Genomic DNA, 22,353 nt, shown 5'->3' on the forward strand with positions numbered 1-22,353 from the left:
TGTGCTCATTTCAGTCACAATGATGAATATTTGCATGTTCCTTCCACTAACCAAAATGAGAGAATGTTCCGGTCATTCCAGGGTTTAGCACTTTTGAAAGAACATATTCCATGGAAATGTTGCATGTAAAATCTCAGATTTAAATGATCAAGTAAGTGTCAGACTGTTAGTTAGAAACTGCTTTAACTGACTGGTTTGACTCACTCTGAGCTTCCTTGAAAGACTGAGTTGTGTGTTTTGTAGTCTTTAATTTCTCGTGAATATAAAAGATTCCTATCTCCCTAGCTATTCACTGATCTGTACAAAAACAACGCTAACCTGCCTGAGGGCCTGGAGAAGAAACACAACCGGAACTGCTTTATGGAGGTGATCTCAGTGGAAGGGATGTATGACTACATGATGTTCATGGGTAAGTGACCAGGCACCAGGGAAGAAGTAGTCCCTTGTGACTGAACCATGATTTGAAATATGGTAGTCACACAAATAACACAAACATCTTGAGCATAATACGGCTGTCATTAGAAGTGAATCTAGTGAAAGAATATGGAGGGTTTTAGTATTGCCAGTGATGGCCACTACAGTACATGTAATGATATGAAGGTTGTAGGTAGGCTTGTGACTGTAATTGAATAACCGTGTAACTGACGGTAATGAATGAAGTCCAACATGACAGTAAAATAAGTCTAAACATTTTATTTAGGCCTACATTCATTTTAGGATTTTTAAAATCTTTTAATGAACTTTATTTTCATGTTTATTTTGTATTTCACCTTTATTTAACCAGGTAGGCTAGTTGAGAACAAGTTCTCATTTGCAACTGCGACCTGGCCAAGATAAAGCATAGCAATTTGACAACAACACAGAGTTACACATGGAATAAACAAAACATGCAGTCAATAATACAGTAGAAAAAAAGAAAACAGAAAGTCTGTATACAGTGAGTGCAAATGAGGTAGGATAAAAGAGGTAAGGCAATAAATAGGCCATGGTGGCGAAGTAATTACAATATATCAATTAAACACTGGAATGGTAGATGTGCAGGAGATGAATGTGCAAGTAGAGATACTGGGGTGCAAAGGAGATGTAGATACACTTGACCTAATAGCGGGAGTGTTTACTATTGATTATAAGGAATTGTTTCTGTAACTTAGTATGTCTATTAAACGTTTTACATCTCCTATTTCCATCTGTCCTTTGATGCTACAGCAGCTAATCACTAGATGAGCAGGAGTGTACAGCATTATAGGCTATGACACTTCAGTCAAAAAATTGCTTGATTTGTGGACTTTCTTGTTATACATTGCACGTATTTGTTGTTTGCTAGTAAATAAATAAATCGTGTCTTTTAAAAAAGGTTTGTGTTTGACTATTCATTAGTTATTGAACAGCAGTTGCCAAGATTAATCTGGCTCTGAGGCCTAGAATGCGCTAATGTTGTGCAAAAAAATGGACAATGCGCCAATCCTCTCCAACCTGGTATGATATAATAACAATCTTTATTTAATTTATAGACTAATCAACGCTGATCAGCCCCGGTCCTGGCTGATATGCCAACCTAAGCGAGACGACAAAAAAATGCTGTCATCCTATCCCTGCAGAGTAGAATAGTAGCCTAAGCTATACAGTTTTGCCCGCAATGCACTTTTATGAATGCCCATGTGGTAGCCAACCGTTTGTAAAACCGGCAATTTACTATTAATCCCTGTCATTTGGTTACATTAATTTCTGTTAATACATGTATTAATTACAGTAATTTCATTCTTGGAGTGGAAACGTTGTTTGCAGAGTTCACAACCTGCTACAGAATAAAGTTTTGGTTGATTTCATGCCATCGTTTACGTGCACCATGTGAGCAATGAGCATTTGTCTGGTTTCTCTGTCCTGTTAATGTTGACGGAGCGTGGGCGCCTGAGCACACATAGAAGTACCTAGCCTGCTTCTTGTAAATGTCAAATGTAGGAAAGTGCCCAGCTGGGCTTCTTAGTAATGTTTTTTTTACCTTCACCTTTCCAGTACTTTCCCCCCCAATGATAAATAGGCTATGTTGCGTGTATTTATTATTGCAATTGTTTTTGTTTTTTAAAAGATATAAAGACAGGTGGCAGGTGCTTTAACAGGGGTGTGCGTATGAGTTCGCTGATTCTCTCTATAGGCCTATATGCCCATTCAGAAAGTTTCCTCAAGTAGCCCATCTGAACTCTCTCTTTTAATAAAAATCAAATACTCCTGTCATGATTTAATCTTGTAAATGGCCTATTTGCTTTGATTGATTTGACTTTCTGTAGCTTAGGCTACCTAATTTTTCTCATTACGGCATCCTCTCTCTGAAGAACATATGCCAATGCCATCTAATGACAGCAGCAGGGTTTGTGACGTAATGCGAATATTTCGGAAAAAGCGTGAGGAAACCCATCGGCTTTATTTGAATCGTTTTGTGCATCAAAATAGGATCTGTATATAAAAATAAATGGTATGCAGAAAAGCCAACACAAGGACAAAGTAGGCATATATTTATTTTGTCTCCATTAACGTTGTCAATACGAAAATGCGACACTCTCCAACCTGGCATTTCTTAATTTGGTGATTCATATTTATAAGTAACCTTAATAATAATAATGAAATGGAATGATGATAATAACAAAGTGTAATGGCTTTTTTAAAATAGCTTTTATTAAGAACCATATTCATGCAAGCAAGTGTACAAACAGAATTGTGACCGTCACAGCGCTAGTTGTAGCCACCTATTGCCCAGCCATGATTCTTCTCATTGTGTTTGGTGCTGTGTTTGTGACAACTGCTCATGTAACGAAATGATTGTTTGACTGACAGGTCGAGTGGTGTTCCACATGCCAGACTGGTTGCACCACATCCTGTCAGGGGGACGGATCTTGTTCAAGAACACGCTGGAGGCCTACATGGATAACTACATCCAGCACAAACGGGACATAATCCTGCAGGAACACCATGTCGTCTCTCTCGTCACCATGCTCAGAGGTACGGTGAATGTGTGCGTTTTGCTTCAGTAATGTTTCCCCCTTTATAAACTTTATTCCCCCTTTTGACTGTTTTTCTTCCCCGACCCCTCCTATTTCCTTCCTAAGGCTCCATCAAAGGGTTTTAGGGCAATACACACAATCACTGTAGATGTTGCTGTTCCACTTCAGTGCTTAGCCAATCTCACTATGTTGTTGTTGTGAATTCCTGTCCATTATGTTCTGGAATTGCCTGGCCTTGATCCACTTCTCCCAGACTCATGATGATGTTTTCTGCCCAATCTTAGATGCTGTGTTCTGTGAGACCAGTGAGGAACTCGCTACAGGAGACAAGCAGAGAAGAGCCAAGAAGGCATTCGAAGAGATGATGAATTATTTGCCAGGTTCGACCCAAGCTTTTAGCCTGGTCATGGCATGATATGACAAGGAGTTGGTATGATAGCAGAAACAGACTGGCACTCGCCGACGGTGTCTCAGGGGGAGTTGGGATATGCAAAAAACATTTCCAATTCACACATGCGTGAAATAAGAAAATATAAGCACCCACCAAATTGTTATTATACAAACAGACTGGAACTCAGGCTACCAAGCATTGGCTGACAACTGATATGTTCTCTAGTATTCTTTTGCTATATTCATCTGCTTCCAACTGTTGCACAGATCCAGTATGCACTCTCTACACAAGATATCTAGCTCTCAGCATGATGGATTCATGTCTTAACTACAGTTCATTAGCCACCGAGCAAGTTCCGTTTTGTTACATTGTATTGACAAATGACATCCAGACACAGAGAATAGTTTTCTCCAAGCCCAGATATTTTCCATTTCATCATATCAATAAGTCCCATTGCCTGTGCATATGCCCCTAGTCAAAAGTAGTGCACTATAAAGGGAATTGGATGCCATTTTGGGACACAACCTGTGTCTGGTGAACACTCCCTGATTTATCGGTTTCATTCTAATCTCTGGAAGCCTGGTCCTACTTTTGAAAGCATGTCCTGGCAGAAACGCTGCATGTTGAACAAGTGCAATGGCATCATCCATGGAAATAGTAATAATAATTTGATGGAATCACCTGCCAAGGTATAGTTTAGTTTTTATGGATAAAGTGGGCCTCAGTTGTACTGTATTGATGTCTTTGTCTTTTCACCTCATAGACTTTGTGGAAAAGTGCATCGGACAGGAGGCCAAATACGAGGGCATCAGGCTTCTCTTTGAAGGTTTTCAGCAGCCACTTCTTAACAAGCAGGTAAAGCTGAAAGCCAAACAAGGAGACAATTTTCTCTGCAGCCAAGGTCTCATGGTGCATTATCTGTTTTCTTTCTTGTTTCTGTCCTCTGCCCCTCAGTTGACGTACGTTCTGATGGATATTGCTGTCGAAGAACTGTTTCCAGAGCTCGGCAAGGTAAATTCCTAAGAATCGGATACACAAGCCAACCATGTCTTTTCCAAACTATTTAGACACGCTTATTTATAAAGTAGGAAGGTACCAGGATGTAGTTTGTGTACCTTCCTGCGGATACCGTGACAATGTTGTCTATTCAGCAGGGACAGAGAGAGCCATCGGCCGATAGTAACCAGTGGATGTAGATAACAGCACGCTTCCCTTCCCTGGAACGAAAGTGCAGTGCAAATTCCAATGTCTCTGGGATCTTATCAACATTCCAATGTACAATAATAAAGTATATTTATTGATTTTACAAGGTGGTCATATTTTATCTGGCTTAAATAATTCCTTGCTGACTGCTGCGTCAATGTAAGAGGTCTTCCCTTTGTGAGATGATGGTTATCCAGACTGTATGTGTTTTGTATGGTAACTATGGTTTAATTTGTGTATTTTTACAGCAGAGATGGAGGCTGGAGCAATAATCTGAGCTTAGACCTGTGGTTAGGGGCATGTTTAGTTTCTCACATCCAAGTCAGCTTCTCAGTTTTCTAAATTGAGGTTGTGTCCTAATACATTTCCATCTGCCCTCCCTTGGAATCTTGTTTCTCTGTGGAAAGGAGATACTTTCCATGGTAATACCACGTGCATTCCCAGTCCACTGGTGCAAGCGGTGGGTGGAGATGAATGGCTTGCACCTGTAAAGAATAAAGCCTGTGGGAGGTTGAGTTCCTTTTCCTCAGAATACTACTCTGCCTTGAAACAGTTCTGATCAATGGTGAGAGCAGCAAAGCCACATCCCTCACACAATTGAGTCACTTCATATTGTTTCCTTTTTGAAACGCTACATTAGATGGAATGAGGCATTGTACTTTTTTTTCATGAGCCAGTTCAAGATCAGAGATATCTGCTAGACAAACATTGACACATCTGGCTAAATGTACTGCTATCAAGCTTATTTCAATATCACAACGAAGCCAAATATAAAACATTACATTTCACATAGGCTATTTACATGACCTCTTTGGTTCTCAATGTATTTCTCTAGAATTAACAGAGGGGGATTTGAAACAAGCTAATCAGATTTTATAGCATTCATGACCATAAAAAAGTCGCTAATTTGCCCTGTAAAGAATACCATAAATATTTACACAAGGTTGATCACCAACTCGTTTATCTCCTTTCAAGATACCTCTCTGGTCCCAAAGAGCTTTAAAACAGAGCTCGTTGTTTGTATATCTTCTCCCATAAACTAATGCTGGTTAAGCAAGCATACTCTGCCCAGTGCACACATTAAAACAGGCAGTGGTCATCTGTTTCCATCTCTGCTGAAGTTTGCACTGTATGTGGTACTATTATATAAACAGAATTTCTGAGCAAGAGCGTGACAGCAGTTACTGTACATGAGACTTGACAAAGCAAAACCTGTCTAGAGGAGTCCAGTGTGTAATTTACATAGAAATATCTAAGCGGCTTGTTAATGGATATTTCACCAATGTCCTTCAAATTTGTACTCTAGTTAGTCTAACTAGAGTTGAGCTCTTCCCTTGGATGCTGAGAAGAACACATCCAATGGCGAGCTAGCGTTGCAGGCAGGGATCTCATAGGCTCCTAGACAGAGCCATCACCAGCCCTATCAGGATTAACAGAGTTGTGTGTCCAGATCCTCCTGAATTTGAGTTGGAAATCTTGATACGTCCTTCTACAGCTGGATGCACCTTCTTCCTCTCAGTAATGTAGCTGGCCACCACCGAAATGTCCATGTCACCTGTAAGAGAAACTATTTTCAACCCCCATGAACCAGTTACCAGATAAGTTGTTGGCTAAGTAATAGTTGTGCAACCACAGTGCAACAGAAAATGCTCAAGGCGTTCCTGTTCATATGAGTCTGCAGAAAGGCGCTCATCCCTAGAGATACATTATCTGCGTCCCAAAAGGCACCCTGGCCTATTCCTTATTTAGTGGACTACAGGGTTGGGGTCAATTACATTTCAGATTGCAGACAATTCAGGAAGTACGCTGAAATTCCAACTTCAATTCTCTCTTAATGCTTTGAGGAAAATGTAGAATTTGGTTTACTTTCTGAATTGACCCCAATCCTGGTGCACTATACAGGGAATTGGTTGTCTCCAATGGCACCCTTAGTGTTCTAATCTATTCAATTCTGTGAGCTCACCACTGTCGTGTCTTAGCTTCTCCTCTTTGATCATGGAGAATCCGTCTCCTCCTTCCACCAGGTAGGAGGGCAGGACCACCTTGTATAGTCTGCTGTCGTCCAGTGGCTCATAGACGGGCACCCGGCAGTTCGTACAGATCACACTGATACTCCTGGCACGTTCCCCTGGGGGCCTTGACATATCATACTCTACATGGAATCCTATTGAGATTATAGGAGTGAAATAAAGTCAGTCCAAAACACTTGTCCTCATTCCTCTCCATGTAGTTTGACTAAGAGGGAAAAGCAAAACAATAGTACATTCAATGTAGGTGCACAGGTTCTTGGGGCTAGATAGCTGGAGACAAGTACCGGATGTCAACTGGTTTAGGTCACATTATGACCCTCTTTACCAATGAAAATGAAACAGACTGATACCTGATACTTGAAGGAATTCCCCTGTGCTCCCTCCATATCTCCTGACAGAGTGCTCAAAAGCTTTCCTCAGAGTGGAGCCCTTCAGCTGCACCAGATCATAGGTGCCTCCAAACGGCAACACAGCAATCAGGTCTTCCATCGTGATGGAACCTAACAAAATAGATTTCACTCAGTTTCCACATTGAGGGAAAAAAAACAGAAATGGCAAACACACAAGGCTAGTTTCCTGGACAACAAAAAACAGGCTCAATGGAGAATCTCCATTGAATTTTCTGCTATTGTCCAGGACTAAGCTTAATCTGTGTCCGGGAAACAGCCCCATAAAAAGGCATACACTCACCATTTCGGCTGCGTTCATCTATGGATGACCGTATTGATCCCCCTTGGACGATGCAGGAGCTGACATGGTTCCACTGAAGCTCATCTGCATATTTAATGTTGTGGTGTACCTACAGCAAAATAACAGGATTTCATCAGTAGGCTACAGACTGACCGAAAAGGTACCAGGTTTGGGTAGCTGTCCTGGGTACTATTAACTCACCATAGCGTCGCAGATTAGGTTTCCCAAGTTGCACTCTCGGAACCTGCACTCTTCAAACGTTCCATTGAGATACACCAGGGTCTCCCCCACATACTGGGAGGAGTAATTTGCCAGGGCCTTTTTCCACTCGTTTACGTCAGCAAGAATACTGGGGTCTGACAAGAGGAAATCATATGCAGTTACTGGGTTAATTCAGTGCCTTTTGAGAAGTGTAACTTGATTTCACCTCAATTTAACATTCGGTCATGATGAACATTTTAAAATGACATGTTTTCCCCATCTCAAGAGGTTAAATAAAATGACTATTGTAAGTGCCAAATAAAGTGGAAGCTTGTGTGCAACAGGGAGTGGCAATTGAATGCAAGCTTCACAAAACAGACAGATTTAAAACATTTCTAGCCTACGGGTACCCAGCTAGCAATGGAAAAAAACTAAAAGAAATGTAAAAATTCAGTCCAAAACTAGACCTCTTCTGGGGGGCTGGAACTGATTGAGTCATCCCAGAATTGGGTGTTGCACTTGGCCCGGAATCAAAATGAATGACTGCCCAGAATCGGCCCAAGTACATCGGGCCATTTCCATCTACTGGAATTCAGTCAACTTTGCCGGCATCTTACCAGAATTCCCCCAGAAGCGGCCCGATGCAAATTTAAGTGACTGTATACTAAATTACTATTATACATTTTATGCATACAAATTATACCCATCCACCCAAAAGAAAAAGTATGTCGGAAGAAACACCGTACACCTGGTGACCGTGTCAGCGTGCGTGCGCCTGACCCACCACAGGAGTCGCTACAGCACGATGGGACAAGGACATCCCGGCCGGCCAAACCCTCCCCTAACTCGGACGACTCTGGGCCAATTGTGCGTTGCCTCATGGGTCTCCCAGTCGTGGCTGGCACGGGTATCGAACTAGCATCTGTGGCAACGCAGTTTGCACTGCGATGCAGTGTCTTAGACCGCTCCCCCACTCGGGAGGCTCCAGCCACAAAATTAATGCTTATCAATTGCCTTGCACAAAGTAATACTGCCGAAGGCAGCCCAGACTCAGGCCACATGACGTCGGCCGAGTCTGACTCTCACCCGGAATCGGCCCAGATCCACTGTGCTAGCTGGGTAACTAGGTTGACGTGTTATGCTTGACCCGCTCAGTTTTCCACCAGAAAATGGCCAAAAAGAGTAGAACTTGCTCACCTGCTTTTACTCTGATTTGACTATTCGATGTTCAATGGAATAGTTTCACCTTTTTAAAACGAGAGTTCAGTTCACCTTAAAATAAGGGACAGATGTAAATGAATCACTAATCACATTAAATAAATAATGATCTTCAGAAGTGACTGTCGAAGAAAATAAATAACTAGGGCTTTACAATGATGGTGAAACTTGGAGACAGTGGATTAAAATCTTCCTATAAGTGACAGGTTTGACAGATGCTGAATTTTGGCACTTTAGCAAGCCTTTATTCATATTAAAAATATTTATTGAATTCTCCATGTGTCTATATTAAAGTGCACTTCATTTAACAGAACAGGCTTTTAAAATTCAATATTGGTGCACAATTTCTACTTTAATGTCAAAGGTATTTTATTAGGATCCCCATTAGCTGTTGCAAAAGTAGCAGCTACTCTTCCTGGGGTCCACACAAAACATAATACAGATTAGACAAGAACAGCTCATGGACAGAACTACATTAAAAAAAAGGCACATGTAGCCTACATATCAATGCATACACACAAACTATCTAGGTCAAATAAGGGAGAGGCGTTGGGCCGCGAGGTGTTGCTTTATCTTTTTTAAACCAGGTTTGTTTATTTGAGCAATATGAGATGGAAGGAAGTTCCATGCAATAAGGGCTCTATATAATACTGTACGTTTTCTTGAATTTGTTCTGGATTTGGGGACTATGAAAAGACCCCTTGTGGCATGTCTGGTGGGATAGGTGTGTGTCAGAGCTATGTGTAAATTGACTATGCAAACAATTTGGGATTTTCAACATGTTATAAGAAGAAGAGATGCAGTCAGTCTCTCCTCAACTCTTAGCCAAGAGAGAGACTGGCATGCATAGTATTAATATTAGCCCTCTGATTACAATTAAGAGCAACACATGCCGCTCGGTTCTGGGCCAGCTGCATCTTAACTATGTCTTTCCTTGCAGCACTGGACAATCAAGATTAGACAAAACTGGAGCCTGCAGAACTTGCTTTTTGGAGTGTTGTGTCAAAAAAGCAGAGCATCTCTTTATTACGGCTAGACCTCTCCCCATCTATGCAACCTTTGAATCTATATGTTTTGACCATGACAGTTTAAATTACTTGGCGTTACCTTAAATTGTAGTCTCCTCAACTTGCTCAACAGCCACACCATTCATTACCAGATTCAGCTGAGGTCTAGCACTTAAGGAATGATTTGTACCAAATACAATGCTCTTAGTTTTAGAGATGTTCAGGACCAGTTTATTCCTGGCCACCCATTCCAAAACAGATTGCAACTCCTAAGGGTTTCAGTGACTTCATTAGCTGTGGTTGCTGATGCATATATGGTTGAATCATCAGCATACACGGACACACATGCTTTGTTTAATGCCAGGTCATTGGTAAAAATAGAAAAGCGTAGAGGGCCTAGAGAGCTGCCCTGCGGTACACCACACTTTACATGCTTGACATTAGAGACGCTTCCATTAAAGAAAACCCTTTGAGTTCTATTAGATAGATTGCCATATCGTGGATTCAGAGCGGAGGTTGAAAAGCCAAAGCACTTAAGTTCTCAACAGGTTATGGTCAATAATATCAAAGGCTGCACTGAAATCTAACAGTACAGCTCCCAATCTTCTTAGCAATTTCTTTCAATCAGTAATTTGTGTCAGTGCAGTACATGTGGAGTGCTCTTCTCTATAAGCATGCTGAAAGTCTGTTAATTTGTTTACAGAGAAATAGCATTGTATTTGGTCAAACACCATCCATTTTTTCCAACAGTTTTCTAAGAGCTGGCAGCAAGCTTATAGGTCTGCTGTTAGAACCAGTCAAGGCCGTTTTACCACTCTTGGGTTTGCGGAATTACTTTGAATTCCCGCCAGGCTTGATGACAAAGACTTTCCACTAGGCTCAGATTAAAGATATGACAGATAGGAGTGGCTATAGAGTCAGCTACCATCCTCCGTAGCTTTCCATCTAAGTTGTCAATGCCAGGAGGTTTGTCATTATTGATCGTTAATAATTTGTCCACCTCTCCCACACAATTCAAACTTGCACTGCTTTTTTTTTTATACATGAATATAATTGCTCACTGTTTGTCATGGGCTTTTCCTGCCTAAGTTTGCCCACTTTGCCAATGAAATAATCATTAAAATAATTGGCAACATCAAATGGTTTTGTGATGAATAAGCCATCTGATTCGATGGAAGATGGAATTGAATTTGTCTTTCGGCCCATAATTTCATTTAAAGTACTCAAGTTTTTTTCCATTCCAGTCTTCACGTTAAAGTTCTAATAAATAGCAGATTGGTAACAGTGAACTCATGCTTAAGACACAGTGAAACGCATTCTCATTGAATTAGTAAATATAAGCCTGAAGTAGAAGGTCAACGATGGTATGTGTCCACAGTAATGTTCAGTAGTGTTCTCCACCAGACATTCAAATGATTACAAACAAAACATAGGACAGTATCACCATGCTATACAGAGTCAAGAAAATAACAAGTTTGGTTTTCACACTTACGTCACAAGTGATATAAATAACAGCAGCACTGTTGATGCAATCGGAAGTCCATTTCACTGTGTAGGTCTGAAATGGCAACCCTATTTCCTATACTACTTTTGATAAGGGCCTATAGGGCTCTGTTCAAAAGTAGTGGACTGTAGAGAATAGGGTGCCATTTTAGACACACTTACTGGCAACTTCACCTCATGTTACTCAGTAGTACTGTACTCACCCTCTGGTACAGAGCTGTCCAGCAGGATGGGGTTGCCTGTGGACTGGACCACATTGCCAGCCTCATCAAATGTCACCTTGAGGTAACCCAGATATTTCCCAAAAGCAAAGGCCTGCACCACAGGGACGTCCCGCCCATCCTCTGATTTCACCATGACGGGGTAAGGACCTGCCGGAACCTCAGAGGAAGGTTTCTCTCCTATCGAAACAGTGAATGTAAACAATGGAATTAATGAATGTTTTCTATATCAATCATCAGTTGCATTGTAATCATGCTTAAGAAAACAGCCTAGCAATTAAACAACGCCTAAATAACTGTATGAATGCATTAAGATAGACTGGGTTTCAATCAGCTGCTGTATAATGGAATGAATCCAGGCCATAGACTTCTTGGATTCTTATGTTCTTACTTTCCCACCACATCAGCCTGAACTACACTGATTTACAGCCGGAATTACTGAACACAGGGCTTACTGTTTGTGGTTTAGTGAACTGTTCTAAAGTGTAGGCCTCACATCAAAGGGAATCCTTATAGCCATCACAGAGTCCTCTTTAAAATAAACAGCATAGCATAGGTACTGAACTTGCAAGCATGGGAACCAGCCAGTACACTGATTCTAAACAATATGAATCATGGCTGCTGTTGTGGAAAAAGCTCAGCACAGCACAAGCTAACTGGGGCTACATCCCAAAATGCACCCTAATCTCTTTGTAGGGAGTGCCATTTGGGACGCACACAAAACAAAAGGCCAGGATCGGCATCAGGTAAGACAGGTGGCAGATACTCATTGTTCCAGCTTTTTGATATTGCACTAATTAAGGATGTGGATGGCCTCAAATCACAGACCAAGAGCTGCTGAGGCATAAAGTAATATACTGCCTGTGTGGCAAAAACAGCATGGTGTGGTTGTTGGTTGAGCTATTAGTAAGCCTTTTTCCTTCAGGACTGAAGGCAGAATTTATGTGCATTGGTTGGACACATGCATGTTCAGTTCGGGAATCAACTGTAGGTTCCACAATTCCTTACAAAAACTTATGACAGTTAAAAAGATGAAGGTGTTCGTTCAGATGAAATACAATCTCTCCTATGATTGTAACCAAAACTCAGAGAGAGCCCTGGCTGGCAGATGAAATTACTATGATTGTAAATATTAAACAAAAGTAGTCTGTGGTAAACAATGCATACCGTACCTGTGTACAGAAATGTGTTGCTGTGTCCTCCAATGACCACATCCACACCCTTCACCCTTCTGGCTATTTCTTTGTCCGTAACGAAGCCAGAGTGACCGAGGGCGATGATCTTGTTGACCCCCAGGGTGATGAGTTTGTCGACCTGAGGCTGAAGGGCATCAATCTCATCCTCAAACACTAAGTTAGGTCCTGCAGCAGAATGGAACAAAAATACATTTTATATCAGGGAAATTATTCAAATGTATCTGGGGCAGCGTTTCCCACACTCGGTCCTCAGGACCCCAAGTGGTGCACGTTTTTTTCCCCCCCTAACACTAGACAGCTGATTCAAATGATCAAAGCTTGGCGATTAGTTCATTATTTGAATCAGCTGTGTAGTGCTAGGGCAAAAAACAAAACGTGCACCGTTTGCGGTCATGACGACCGAGTTTGAGAAACCCTGATCTAGATGAAGGCATTATTAAAATCATAGTGTAAATATTGGGAGCAAACACGAAGCAACCGGGACAGAGCGATCAATATGGATTATTGTGACGAAAGTAGGAGGAGAGGAGCGAATGCATGAATATGAAGCTGAATAGAGGGAGAATAAAAGGAAGATACATTAAGAGAGGGGGGATGTAGAAAAGCTAAAACTTCAAGCAAAACCTTAATCAAGTCAAAACATAATTGTACCCGTTTGTGACAGGGCAGGTGTTTCCTTTGAAGTGTATCCAACCACGCCCACTTTCTGAGAGCCGACATCAAATATCTTATATGGGAAATAAAGACCGCTGATGCGTGGCGAAAGTGTGTCATCTGCTTTGATGTTAGCACTGAGGACTGTGCAATTCACCTCCTGGAGAAATGGCTTGATAAGTCCCTCCACGTTATTGTCAAACTCATGATTCCCCAGAGCCTATAAAGTTACAAACAAAGGCAAAGGTCAACCACAACATTTCCCGATTAACAACAATGTTCAACCAACCATACTGTTCTGGTGTTGTTGTGCTGCCAAGTCCATTTTAAATGAGTTTATCTAATGTTTTTCTTCATCTAATTGCTACGTAAGTGCATGTCCACCAACAACTGATGGAAAGAAAAAAAAATCTGTTATTTGTTTTATACATGACTAATTAGCGTCCTCCTGGGGTAGGCTTCCTGATCATATTATGAATATGGCTTCAATTATTCCCAGCCAGTGTCACACTGAGAATTGAAGACCTTTGTCTGGACTAGTCTTGTCCACTACATTGACACCTTGCTCCAGGCTACTTGTCCCTTGTACGTCACAGATTAATACACCGCGGAGTACCCTATCCCTAAAGACCCTACGGAAAATATGTCTCTATACACCAAGGTGCATCCCAAATGGCACCCTTTTCTTATTCTCTTTACAGTGTACTACTTTTAACAAAAAGGGCCCTGGTCAAACGTAGTGCACTCTATAGGGCAGGGTACTCAACTCTTACCCTATGGAGGTCCAGAGCCTGCTGGTTTTCTGTTCTACCTGATAATTAAATCAAATCAAACTTTGTCACATACGCCGAATACAACAAGTGTAGACCTTACCGTGAAATGCTTACTTACAAGCCCTTAATCAACAGTGCAGTTCTTAATCAACAGTGCAGTTCAAGAAGAGTTAAGAAAATATTTACCAAATAAACTAAAGTAAAAAATAATAAATGTAAAAAAAGTAACAATAAAATAACAATAACAAGGCTATATAGGGGGTACTGTAACCAAGTCAGTGTGCTGGGGTACAGGTTAGTTGAGGTAATTTGTACATGTAGATAGGGGTGAAATGACTGTGCATAGATAATAAACTTTGAGCAGCAGCAGTGTACAAAACAAATGGGGGGGGGGGGGTGTCAATGTACATAGTTTGGTGGCCATTTGATTAACTGTTCAGCAGTCTTATGGCTTGGGGTTAGAAGCTGTTAAGGGGCCTTTTGTTCCTAGACTTGGCGCTCCGGTACCACTTGACGTGCAGTATCAGAGAAAACAGTCTATGACGTGGGTGACTGGAGTTTCTGATCATTTTATGGGCTTTCCTCTGACACCACCTATTATATAGGTCTTGGGTGGCAGGAAGCTTGGCCCCAGTGATGTACTGGGCCGTACGCACTACCCTCTGTAGCGCCTTACGGTCAGATGCCGAGCAGTTGTCATTCCAGGCGGTGATGCAACCGGTCAGGATGCTCTCGATGGTGCAGCTGTAGACAGACCTATATCTATCCTACCCTGCCTTTCTAAGGTCTTCGAAACCTAAGTCAACAAACAGATTACCGACGATTTCGAATCCCACCGCACCTTCTCCGCTATGCAATCTGGTTTCAGTGCTGGTCATGGGTGCACCTCAGCCACGCTCAAGGTCCTAAACGATGTCTTAACCGCCATCGATAAGAAACAATACTGTGCAGCCATATTCATTGACCTGGCCAAGGCTTTCGACTCTGTCAATGACCACATCCTCATCGGCAGACTCAACAGCCTTGGTTTCTCAAATGATTGCCTCGCCTGGTACCCCAACTACTTCTCTGATAGAGTTCAGTGTGTCAAATTGGAGGGCCTGTTGTCCGGGCCTCTGGCAGTCTCTATGGGGTGCCACAGGGTTCAATTCTTGGTCTGACTCTCTTCTTTGTATACATCAATGATGTCGCTCTTGCTGCTGGTGAGTCTCTGATCCACCTCTACGCAGACGACACCATTCTGTATACTTCTGGCCCTTCTTTGGACACTGTGTTAACAACCCTCCAGACGAGCTTCAATGCCATACAACTCTCCTTCCGTGGCCTCCAACTGCTCTTAAATACAAGTAAAACTAAATGCATGCTCTTCAACCGATCGCTGCCTGCACCTGCCCGCCCGTCCAGCATCACTACTCTGGACGGTTCTGACTTAGAATATGTGGACAACTACAAATACCTAGGTGTCTGGTTAGACTGTAAACTCTCCTTCCAGACTCACATCAAACATCTCCAATCCAAAGTTAAATCTAGAATTGGCTTCCTATTTCGCAACAAAGCATCCTTCAGTCATGCTGCCAAACATACCCTCGTAAAACTGACCATCCTACCGATCCTCGACTTCGGCGATGTCATTTACAAAATAGCCTCCAACACCCTACTCAACAAATTGGATGCAGTCTATCACAGTGCCATCCGTTTTGTCACCAAAGCCCCATATACTACCCACCACTGCGACCTGTACGCTCTCGTTGGCTGGCCCTCGCTTCATACTCGTCGCCAAACCCACTGGCTCCAGGTCATCTACCTGCTAGGTAGAGTCCCCCCTTTTCTCAGCTCGCTGGTCACCATAGCAGCACCCACGTGCAGCACGCGCTCCAGCAGGAATATCTCCCTGGTCACCCCCAAAGCCAATTCCTCCTTTGGCCGCCTCTCCTTCCAGTTCTCTGCTGCCAATGACTGGAACGAACTACAAAAATCTCTGAAACTGGAAACACTTATCTCCCTCACTAGCTTTAAGCACCAGCTGTCAGAGCAGCTCACAGATTACTGCACTTGTACATAGCCCATCTATAATTTAGCCCAAACAACTACCTCTTTCCCTACTGTATTTATTTATTTAGCTCCTTTGCACCCCATTATTTCTATTTCTACTTTGCACATTCTTCCACTGCAAATCTACCATTCCAGTGTTTTACTTGCTATATTGTATTTACTTAGCCACCATGGTCTTTTTTTGCCTTTACCTCCCTTATCTCACCTCATTTGCTCACATTGTATATAGACTTATTTTTGTACTGTATTATTGACTGTATGTTTGTTTTACTCCATGTGTAACTCTGTGTTGTTGTATGTGTCGAACTGCTTTGCTTTATCTTGGCCAGGTTGCAATTGTAAATGAGAACTTGTTCTCCACTTGCCTACCTGGTTAAATAAAGGCAAATGTTTTTATTTTTTTAAGTTTCCAGTGGCTGAAAACACAATCAGAGGGATGAATGAGTGACGAATTTCCAGCCAAGAGTGGTCCATTTAAAAATAATTCCTTCCTTCCTCCCTCGCCCCTTGCGAGCGGTGTATACTCGTCAAACGTCATCAGAAGTAAGTGTCCACTTAATTTGAGGGCTGAGGGGATAGGGGGTGTCTTTTAAATGTTTGGAACGCAACCTAGGTTTTTACTCCAACCCTAATTAAGCACACCTGATTCTAATAATTAGCTGGTTGATAAACTCAACTGGAGTTGGAGCAAAAAACCTACAGGAGGATAGCTCTGGGTTGGGAATCCCTGACTATATAAACTCAGCAAAAAAGAAATGTCCTCTCACTGTCAACTGTGTTTATTTTCAGCAAACTTAACATGTGTAAATATTTGTATGAACATAACAAGATTCAACAACTGAGACATAAACTGAACAAGTTCCACAGACATGTGACTAACAGAAATGGAATAATGTGTCCCTGAACAGTGGGGGGACACATTATCAATCCTTGAGTCCAGCCTCTCTCAGCATATTGCGGAAAGTCTGATAACTGATGGAGGGATTGTGCGTTCCTGGTGTAACTCGGGCAGTTGTTGCCATCCTGTACCTGTCCCGCAGGTGTGACGTTTGGATGTACCAATCCTGTGCAGGTGTTGTTACACGTGGTCTGCCACTGCGAGGACGATGTCTGTCCTGTCTCCCTGTAGCGCTGTCTTAGGCGTCTCACAGTACGGACATTGCAATTTATTGCCCTGGCCACATCTGCAGTCCTCATGCCTCCTTGCAGCATGCCTGAGGCATGTTCACGCAGATGAGCAGGGACCCTGGGCATCTTTCTTTTGGTGTTTTTCAGAGTTAGTAGAAAGGCCTCTTTAGTGTCCTAAGTTTTCATAACTGTGACCTTAATTGCTTACCGTCTGTAAGCGTCTTAACGACCGCTCCACAGGTGCATGTTCATTAATTGTTTATGGTTCGTTGAACAAGCATGGGAAACAGTGTTTAAACCCTTTACAATGAAGATCTGTGAAGTTATTTGGATTTTTAAGAATTATCTTTAAGACACGGTCCTGAAAAAGGGACGTTTCTTTATTTGCTGAGTTTAGAAATAATGATGCTCAAATTTAAAATCATGACAAAAAGGTCCAATGCAGCTGTTTTTATGTCATTATTAAATCATTTCTTGGTAAAAATGCCACAGGCTTCTTAGCAAAGGGCAATTTCTCAAGCAAGAATTTTGCTCGGACTGTCTGGCAGTGGTCTGAGTGGGGAGGGAAAAACTGAAAATTTGCTTTTATTGGTAGGGGTTTATAACTCTTTTTTATTGGTCTATTAACTGATTTACCGCATGGTGATGTCGCCATGGATGGCCAAAACTCCATCCCACCAAAACTGCCAGAAACTTCAGGCAGCCTTTTCAAACAGCTCTTACACTGAAAGGGGATTACCATCATTTTCACAATATTATTCCAACCTCATAGTGTGGAAATATGTATAAAACACATCGCAGTTGACTGCACTGGGTCTAAGAGTTTAGTTGGTTAAAAGTGCTAATTTATCTCCACTAGTTAACTGTCTTAGATACAGTATGATTGGAAAAAAACATGAAAATATATCCTAGCCTAACCATCATGCAATATTGTATGGGGAAAATATGTTTACAATGTTTTAAAGGTCTAATATTATAAAAAGCGTGTAAAGCTCAAAGACCAGTACCACGGGTGACCACTTCTCTCGACTTGTGTAAGACATTCCCTCATTTTGGCCCTTTGTCCCGCATCCCACAATCAAACATTTTATCAACAAATTGAATTCCACAAAAAATAATGAATACAAAATATAAAAACATATTACAGCATGTGAATCGTAAATCATTTCCCAAGCGATTCCTGAACAATTCATCAACGTTCTGAGACCAAAATGGCAGCCGTCATTTAACACAGTCCTGTCAAATTGTATTTTCCTCAGTACAAACATGAAACTTGGACCGAGTAGGCCAACAGCAGATAAATACAGAGGGCTGTATAATTAGCTACTGAGAAATGTACTCACAAAAAGAATGATAAAATCAACTCAGTTTTTCAAAACAAGTGTTTCCTTAAATTACTACTAATGCAAGTTTGTTCAGCAAGAAAAAACAATAAAGAGGTCAATTTGTCCCGTATTTCATTCAACATTCCAACCCGTCTCTTGCAGTCACATTGCGCTTATAAAAATATTTATAAACTGGGTGGTTCGAGTGCTGAATGCTGATTGGCTGACAGCTGTGGTATATCAGACCATATACCACGGGTATGACAAAACATGTATTTTTACTGCTCTAATTACATTGGTAACCAGTTTATAATAGCAATACGGCACCTCGGGGGTTTGTGGTATATGGCCAATAAATGGCTACGGGCTGTATCCAGACACTGTCGTGTTTGAGAACAGCCCTTATGTAGCAGTTTAACTTTAGTCCGTCCCCTCGCCCCGACCCGGGCGCGAACCAGGGACCCTCTGCACACATCAACAACAGTCACCCACGAAGCATCGTTACCCATCGCTCCACAAAAGCCGCGGCCCTTGCAGAGCAAGGGGAACCACTACTTCAAGTTCTCAAAGCGAGTGACATAACCGATTGAAACGCTATTAGCGCGCACTACCGCTACTAGCTAGCCATTTCACATCCGTTACACTTAGCCATAGCATATTGGCCATATACCACATATTGTATATGGGCCATATACCACATATTGGCCATATATTGCTTAAATATATCATAAGGATGTGGTACTGGTAATGTTGAGAACCCTGACTGACATAGGTATGTGGAGCCAAACAGGACCAGAACATCTAACCTTGGTGCTTTCTCAGTTAGGCAGGAGACAGCTTCCTGCTGTAGATGAACAACCCAGAACTGTGTGTTTGCCTCAAAAAGTATCTTGCTTCAATCAGTTTATTCCAGTTCAGAATAAAAATGACTTGTATTTTGACAGCAACGGTTCCAACCTAGACTTGTTTCCAACAATCATTTCTACAGTAAGATGTACAGTAGGCCTGATAATTTTTCATCTGTACTGTTACTTAGGGTTGAACTATCAGTAGCTAGCTAACTTGCTTTGCCTAACGTTAGCTATTAGCTGTGTACAAGGCCAGGGGATTGTTTGAAAGAGAAACTCACAAATACCACTGAGATAGTACTCCCTTATTTATGCTTATCATCACCTTTTATAAAATTAAGTTACTAAAGACTTCCCCGCACAAATCACATTGAGGGAGCTCCTCGTTAATTCTCAAAGTTTGTATGAAAGAGAGGAACTCATCGGTGTATTGGCTTTTCGTGACGATTGAGCTCAGTCAGAACTTGTTGCTAGCATGAGTCCATTTGGCGAGTGGGAATGACAAGTCAGTGGCTGACAGCGCATCACCTGCTGTTAAACGACAGCGCTGCAGCTTGTGTCATCGAGTGAACGTCAAGAAAACTTCAGAAAAAGATCTGGTAAACCGCGAAGCACACCGGCAGCTGCCAAACTGAGCAGAGACCGCTGCTAAGCAGTGAGCGCACTGAACAGAGACCGCGGTTGCACTTGGCCAAATCAATTCACTAAATAATTATACATTTACTCTGACACGTCGCGACCCATACTTTAAGAAAGGCTGTGTTGGAGATTTTTCCAATCGTTGTTGAGATCTGATATTCTGCATAGTGCAAGAGGAGAGGTAGGCCAGACAATATCATAGGCCTATCATATCACATTTCTCAAATCCTTTCGGCTAAATTCAGGCAACGCTTGGAGAGGACAGTTAGGCCTAACAATAATACTTACACAACGCGTGCTTGTGACGAAGAGCTACCAAGTAAGTAACTGAAAGATAGTGTATAAGGTAATTTCTTCAAACTTGTGAGGGTAGCATATTCTCCGCTACTTCACTCAATCCCGTTTTAAAAAGGATAATTTCCTAACTGTTTTACATTCCCTTACACCAACCAGAAAATGTTTCCTTGGACACATATTTCCAGATTTTCATAAACCAGATACACATGTGGTCAAGATTCTGCGTCGCCAAATTTTGCCCGACGTATTTGAGTAGGCTATTCTTGGTGCGCTTCAATTAGCTCGTTCAATACAGCGGAGCAGGGGTAGCGTCGCACCGCCACTTCTCACAACAGTGGTCCTTTAGTAAAGTTTGATCAAAGCTGAATCAATGTCTTGGAAGATCATAATGATTTATTAGTATTCTACATATCGGATACAAACATCACAGCGTAGTATAACGTTACTGTTACACCAAAAACACCACCTCATTTTGTTATGAGATTTTAGGATGGTTAGCTAGATAGCTGAATAGTAAAAAAAATATTTATATAATAATATATATGGCCAAAACATAACAGCGCGCGTCACTAAGCAGAATGTGCTTTTATTTAAACAAAATACTGGACGTTTAAAACCATCTGCTCTAATTTGCTCAGAAATTCTAAATTCAGATATTCCCATGAGGGTAAAACGTTTAGAATTATCATTCACGATTGACAGTGATGATGGCCTATTTTGAAATAGTGATAGTGTCCGGAGAATGTCGTGCCAAATCATCCTGTTGTCACGCATTTGGGTATTTTAAAATGTGGTCACCCAGAGAGCACCCTCCGTTATGAAATGATACAGTCGCCCACATTAATATTCTACTGGAATGATGTAAACTACTTACCATCGCATCGTAGCCAAGTTTATTCATAAAATAAGCAGCCTCGGCTCCCTTATATACATTAAACCAAACGGTTCCCTGAAATTGGTCGCCTGCATCCAGCAGCATCACGTTCTTCTCCCGGCTCCGGATCTCCTGTATTTTCGTAAACCTCCTTGCCACACCAGCAAAACACGGAGGCTTGGTGCATTTGCCGTAACTGTTGCTCGTTTCCTCAACCCTTGCGTGGACGTCGTTGGTATGAAGCAGGGTGAGTTCCCACGCTTCCACAGTAGAAACATGACTACAGATGCAGAGGTAGAATAGAAGACCCTTCATAGACTCACTCACTCCCATCCTGTCGTTGACAGCGCACTGTATAGAACACAGAAGTTCACCCGTACATTGACTGCACCAGAAGGCGTGGACACAAGAAGGGGTGTTCTTCTCCAATCGTAGCATATACATTACATGGCTTGGGTTGGTTTATGTGTTTACAGTGTCCAGTAACTTGACAAGGAATGCCCACACGCAATTCAATATTACTTTCAACCTAATAAATAAAAGGCGTACAGCCATGCACAAACACAGTAAAGTGATACAGCCCACTCAACCATCGCATTGAACAGGTACAACTCTGGGTGATGACATCATCAAATGGGAAAGGTCAAGGCCAATGCCAATAATAACCATGAACACATGAATAGTAATCATACTATATTGCAGGTAAGTACAATAACATATTCAATGTAATTATTTATATAATGTCCACACTATAACACTTCTCCCCCCTTAATTTCAATCCCCCTGTGAGAAAAGAACATATGATTAACAAGTGAACCACATCAGTGTTTTCTTTTCAACATTTTAGAACTTCTGCTAGTGTTACTGTAAATGGAAATAAACAAAAATTGACAGTCCTTATTTATTTTCAACTAAGTCTGCTGTTCCAAACAAACACAAACACTAACACCACAAGCCTCGTCGTCTCAACTACAGAGTTAGTCTTTCAGGACGCTCGTGACTACGCTGTGATCTGCGCACTACTCCTGGTGTGCAACAAGAGTAAGAGAGTAAGGTAAGGCGTGTCCCAGTGGAGCTGGGTCTGAGGGCACAGGAGCTTGTTGGGTG

At 41.8% G+C, this 22,353-nt stretch overlaps 2 protein-coding genes across 7 annotated transcripts in view; one reads left to right on the top strand and one right to left on the bottom strand.

The window, feature by feature from the left end:
- LOC139582260 (sorting nexin-14-like) overlaps window positions 1-4,693 on the top strand; it is a 30,148-nt gene extending 25,455 nt beyond the window's left edge. For 5 of the 6 annotated variants that reach the window (XM_071412266.1, XM_071412270.1, XM_071412269.1 and 2 more), the window contains 6 exons: window positions 286-409; window positions 2,830-2,994; window positions 3,281-3,376; window positions 4,151-4,242; window positions 4,342-4,398; window positions 4,539-4,693. In XM_071412266.1, coding sequence (XP_071268367.1) covers window positions 286-409; window positions 2,830-2,994; window positions 3,281-3,376; window positions 4,151-4,242; window positions 4,342-4,398; window positions 4,539-4,583 — 579 coding nt within the window. In that variant the 3' untranslated portion in view covers window positions 4,584-4,693. The remainder of the gene's footprint in view (window positions 1-285; window positions 410-2,829; window positions 2,995-3,280; window positions 3,377-4,150; window positions 4,243-4,341; window positions 4,399-4,538) is intronic. The other variant, XM_071412267.1, reaches the window with a different exon arrangement.
- On the bottom strand, window positions 2,649-21,666 carry LOC139582263 (5'-nucleotidase-like). Its single transcript, XM_071412281.1, has 9 exons — window positions 21,247-21,666; window positions 13,308-13,530; window positions 12,633-12,821; window positions 11,443-11,640; window positions 7,512-7,666; window positions 7,311-7,419; window positions 6,971-7,120; window positions 6,554-6,754; window positions 2,649-6,145 (listed from the first exon to the last, which is right to left on the bottom strand). The coding sequence occupies exons 1-9, from the start codon at window positions 21,577-21,579 to the stop codon at window positions 5,979-5,981; spliced, it is 1,725 nt and encodes a 574-aa protein (XP_071268382.1). The 5' UTR covers window positions 21,580-21,666; the 3' UTR covers window positions 2,649-5,978.
- Window positions 21,667-22,353: the final 687 nt, after the last annotated feature.

This window comes from Salvelinus alpinus, chromosome 8, assembly GCF_045679555.1.
Source record: "Salvelinus alpinus chromosome 8, SLU_Salpinus.1, whole genome shotgun sequence".
NCBI lineage: Eukaryota > Metazoa > Chordata > Actinopteri > Salmoniformes > Salmonidae > Salvelinus > Salvelinus alpinus.

Coding starts and splice junctions, on each gene's coding strand:
- LOC139582263 (XM_071412281.1), bottom strand. CDS start 21,579: ATGGGAGTGAGTGAGTCTATGAAGGGTCTTCTATTCTACCTCTGCATC. Junction 13,531..21,246: donor AACTTGGCTACGATGCGATG/GTAAGTAGTTTA, acceptor GTAACTTTATAG/GCTCTGGGGAATCATGAGTT. Junction 12,822..13,307: donor ACCTGCCCTGTCACAAACGG/GTACAATTATGT, acceptor ATTCTGCTGCAG/GACCTAACTTAGTGTTTGAG.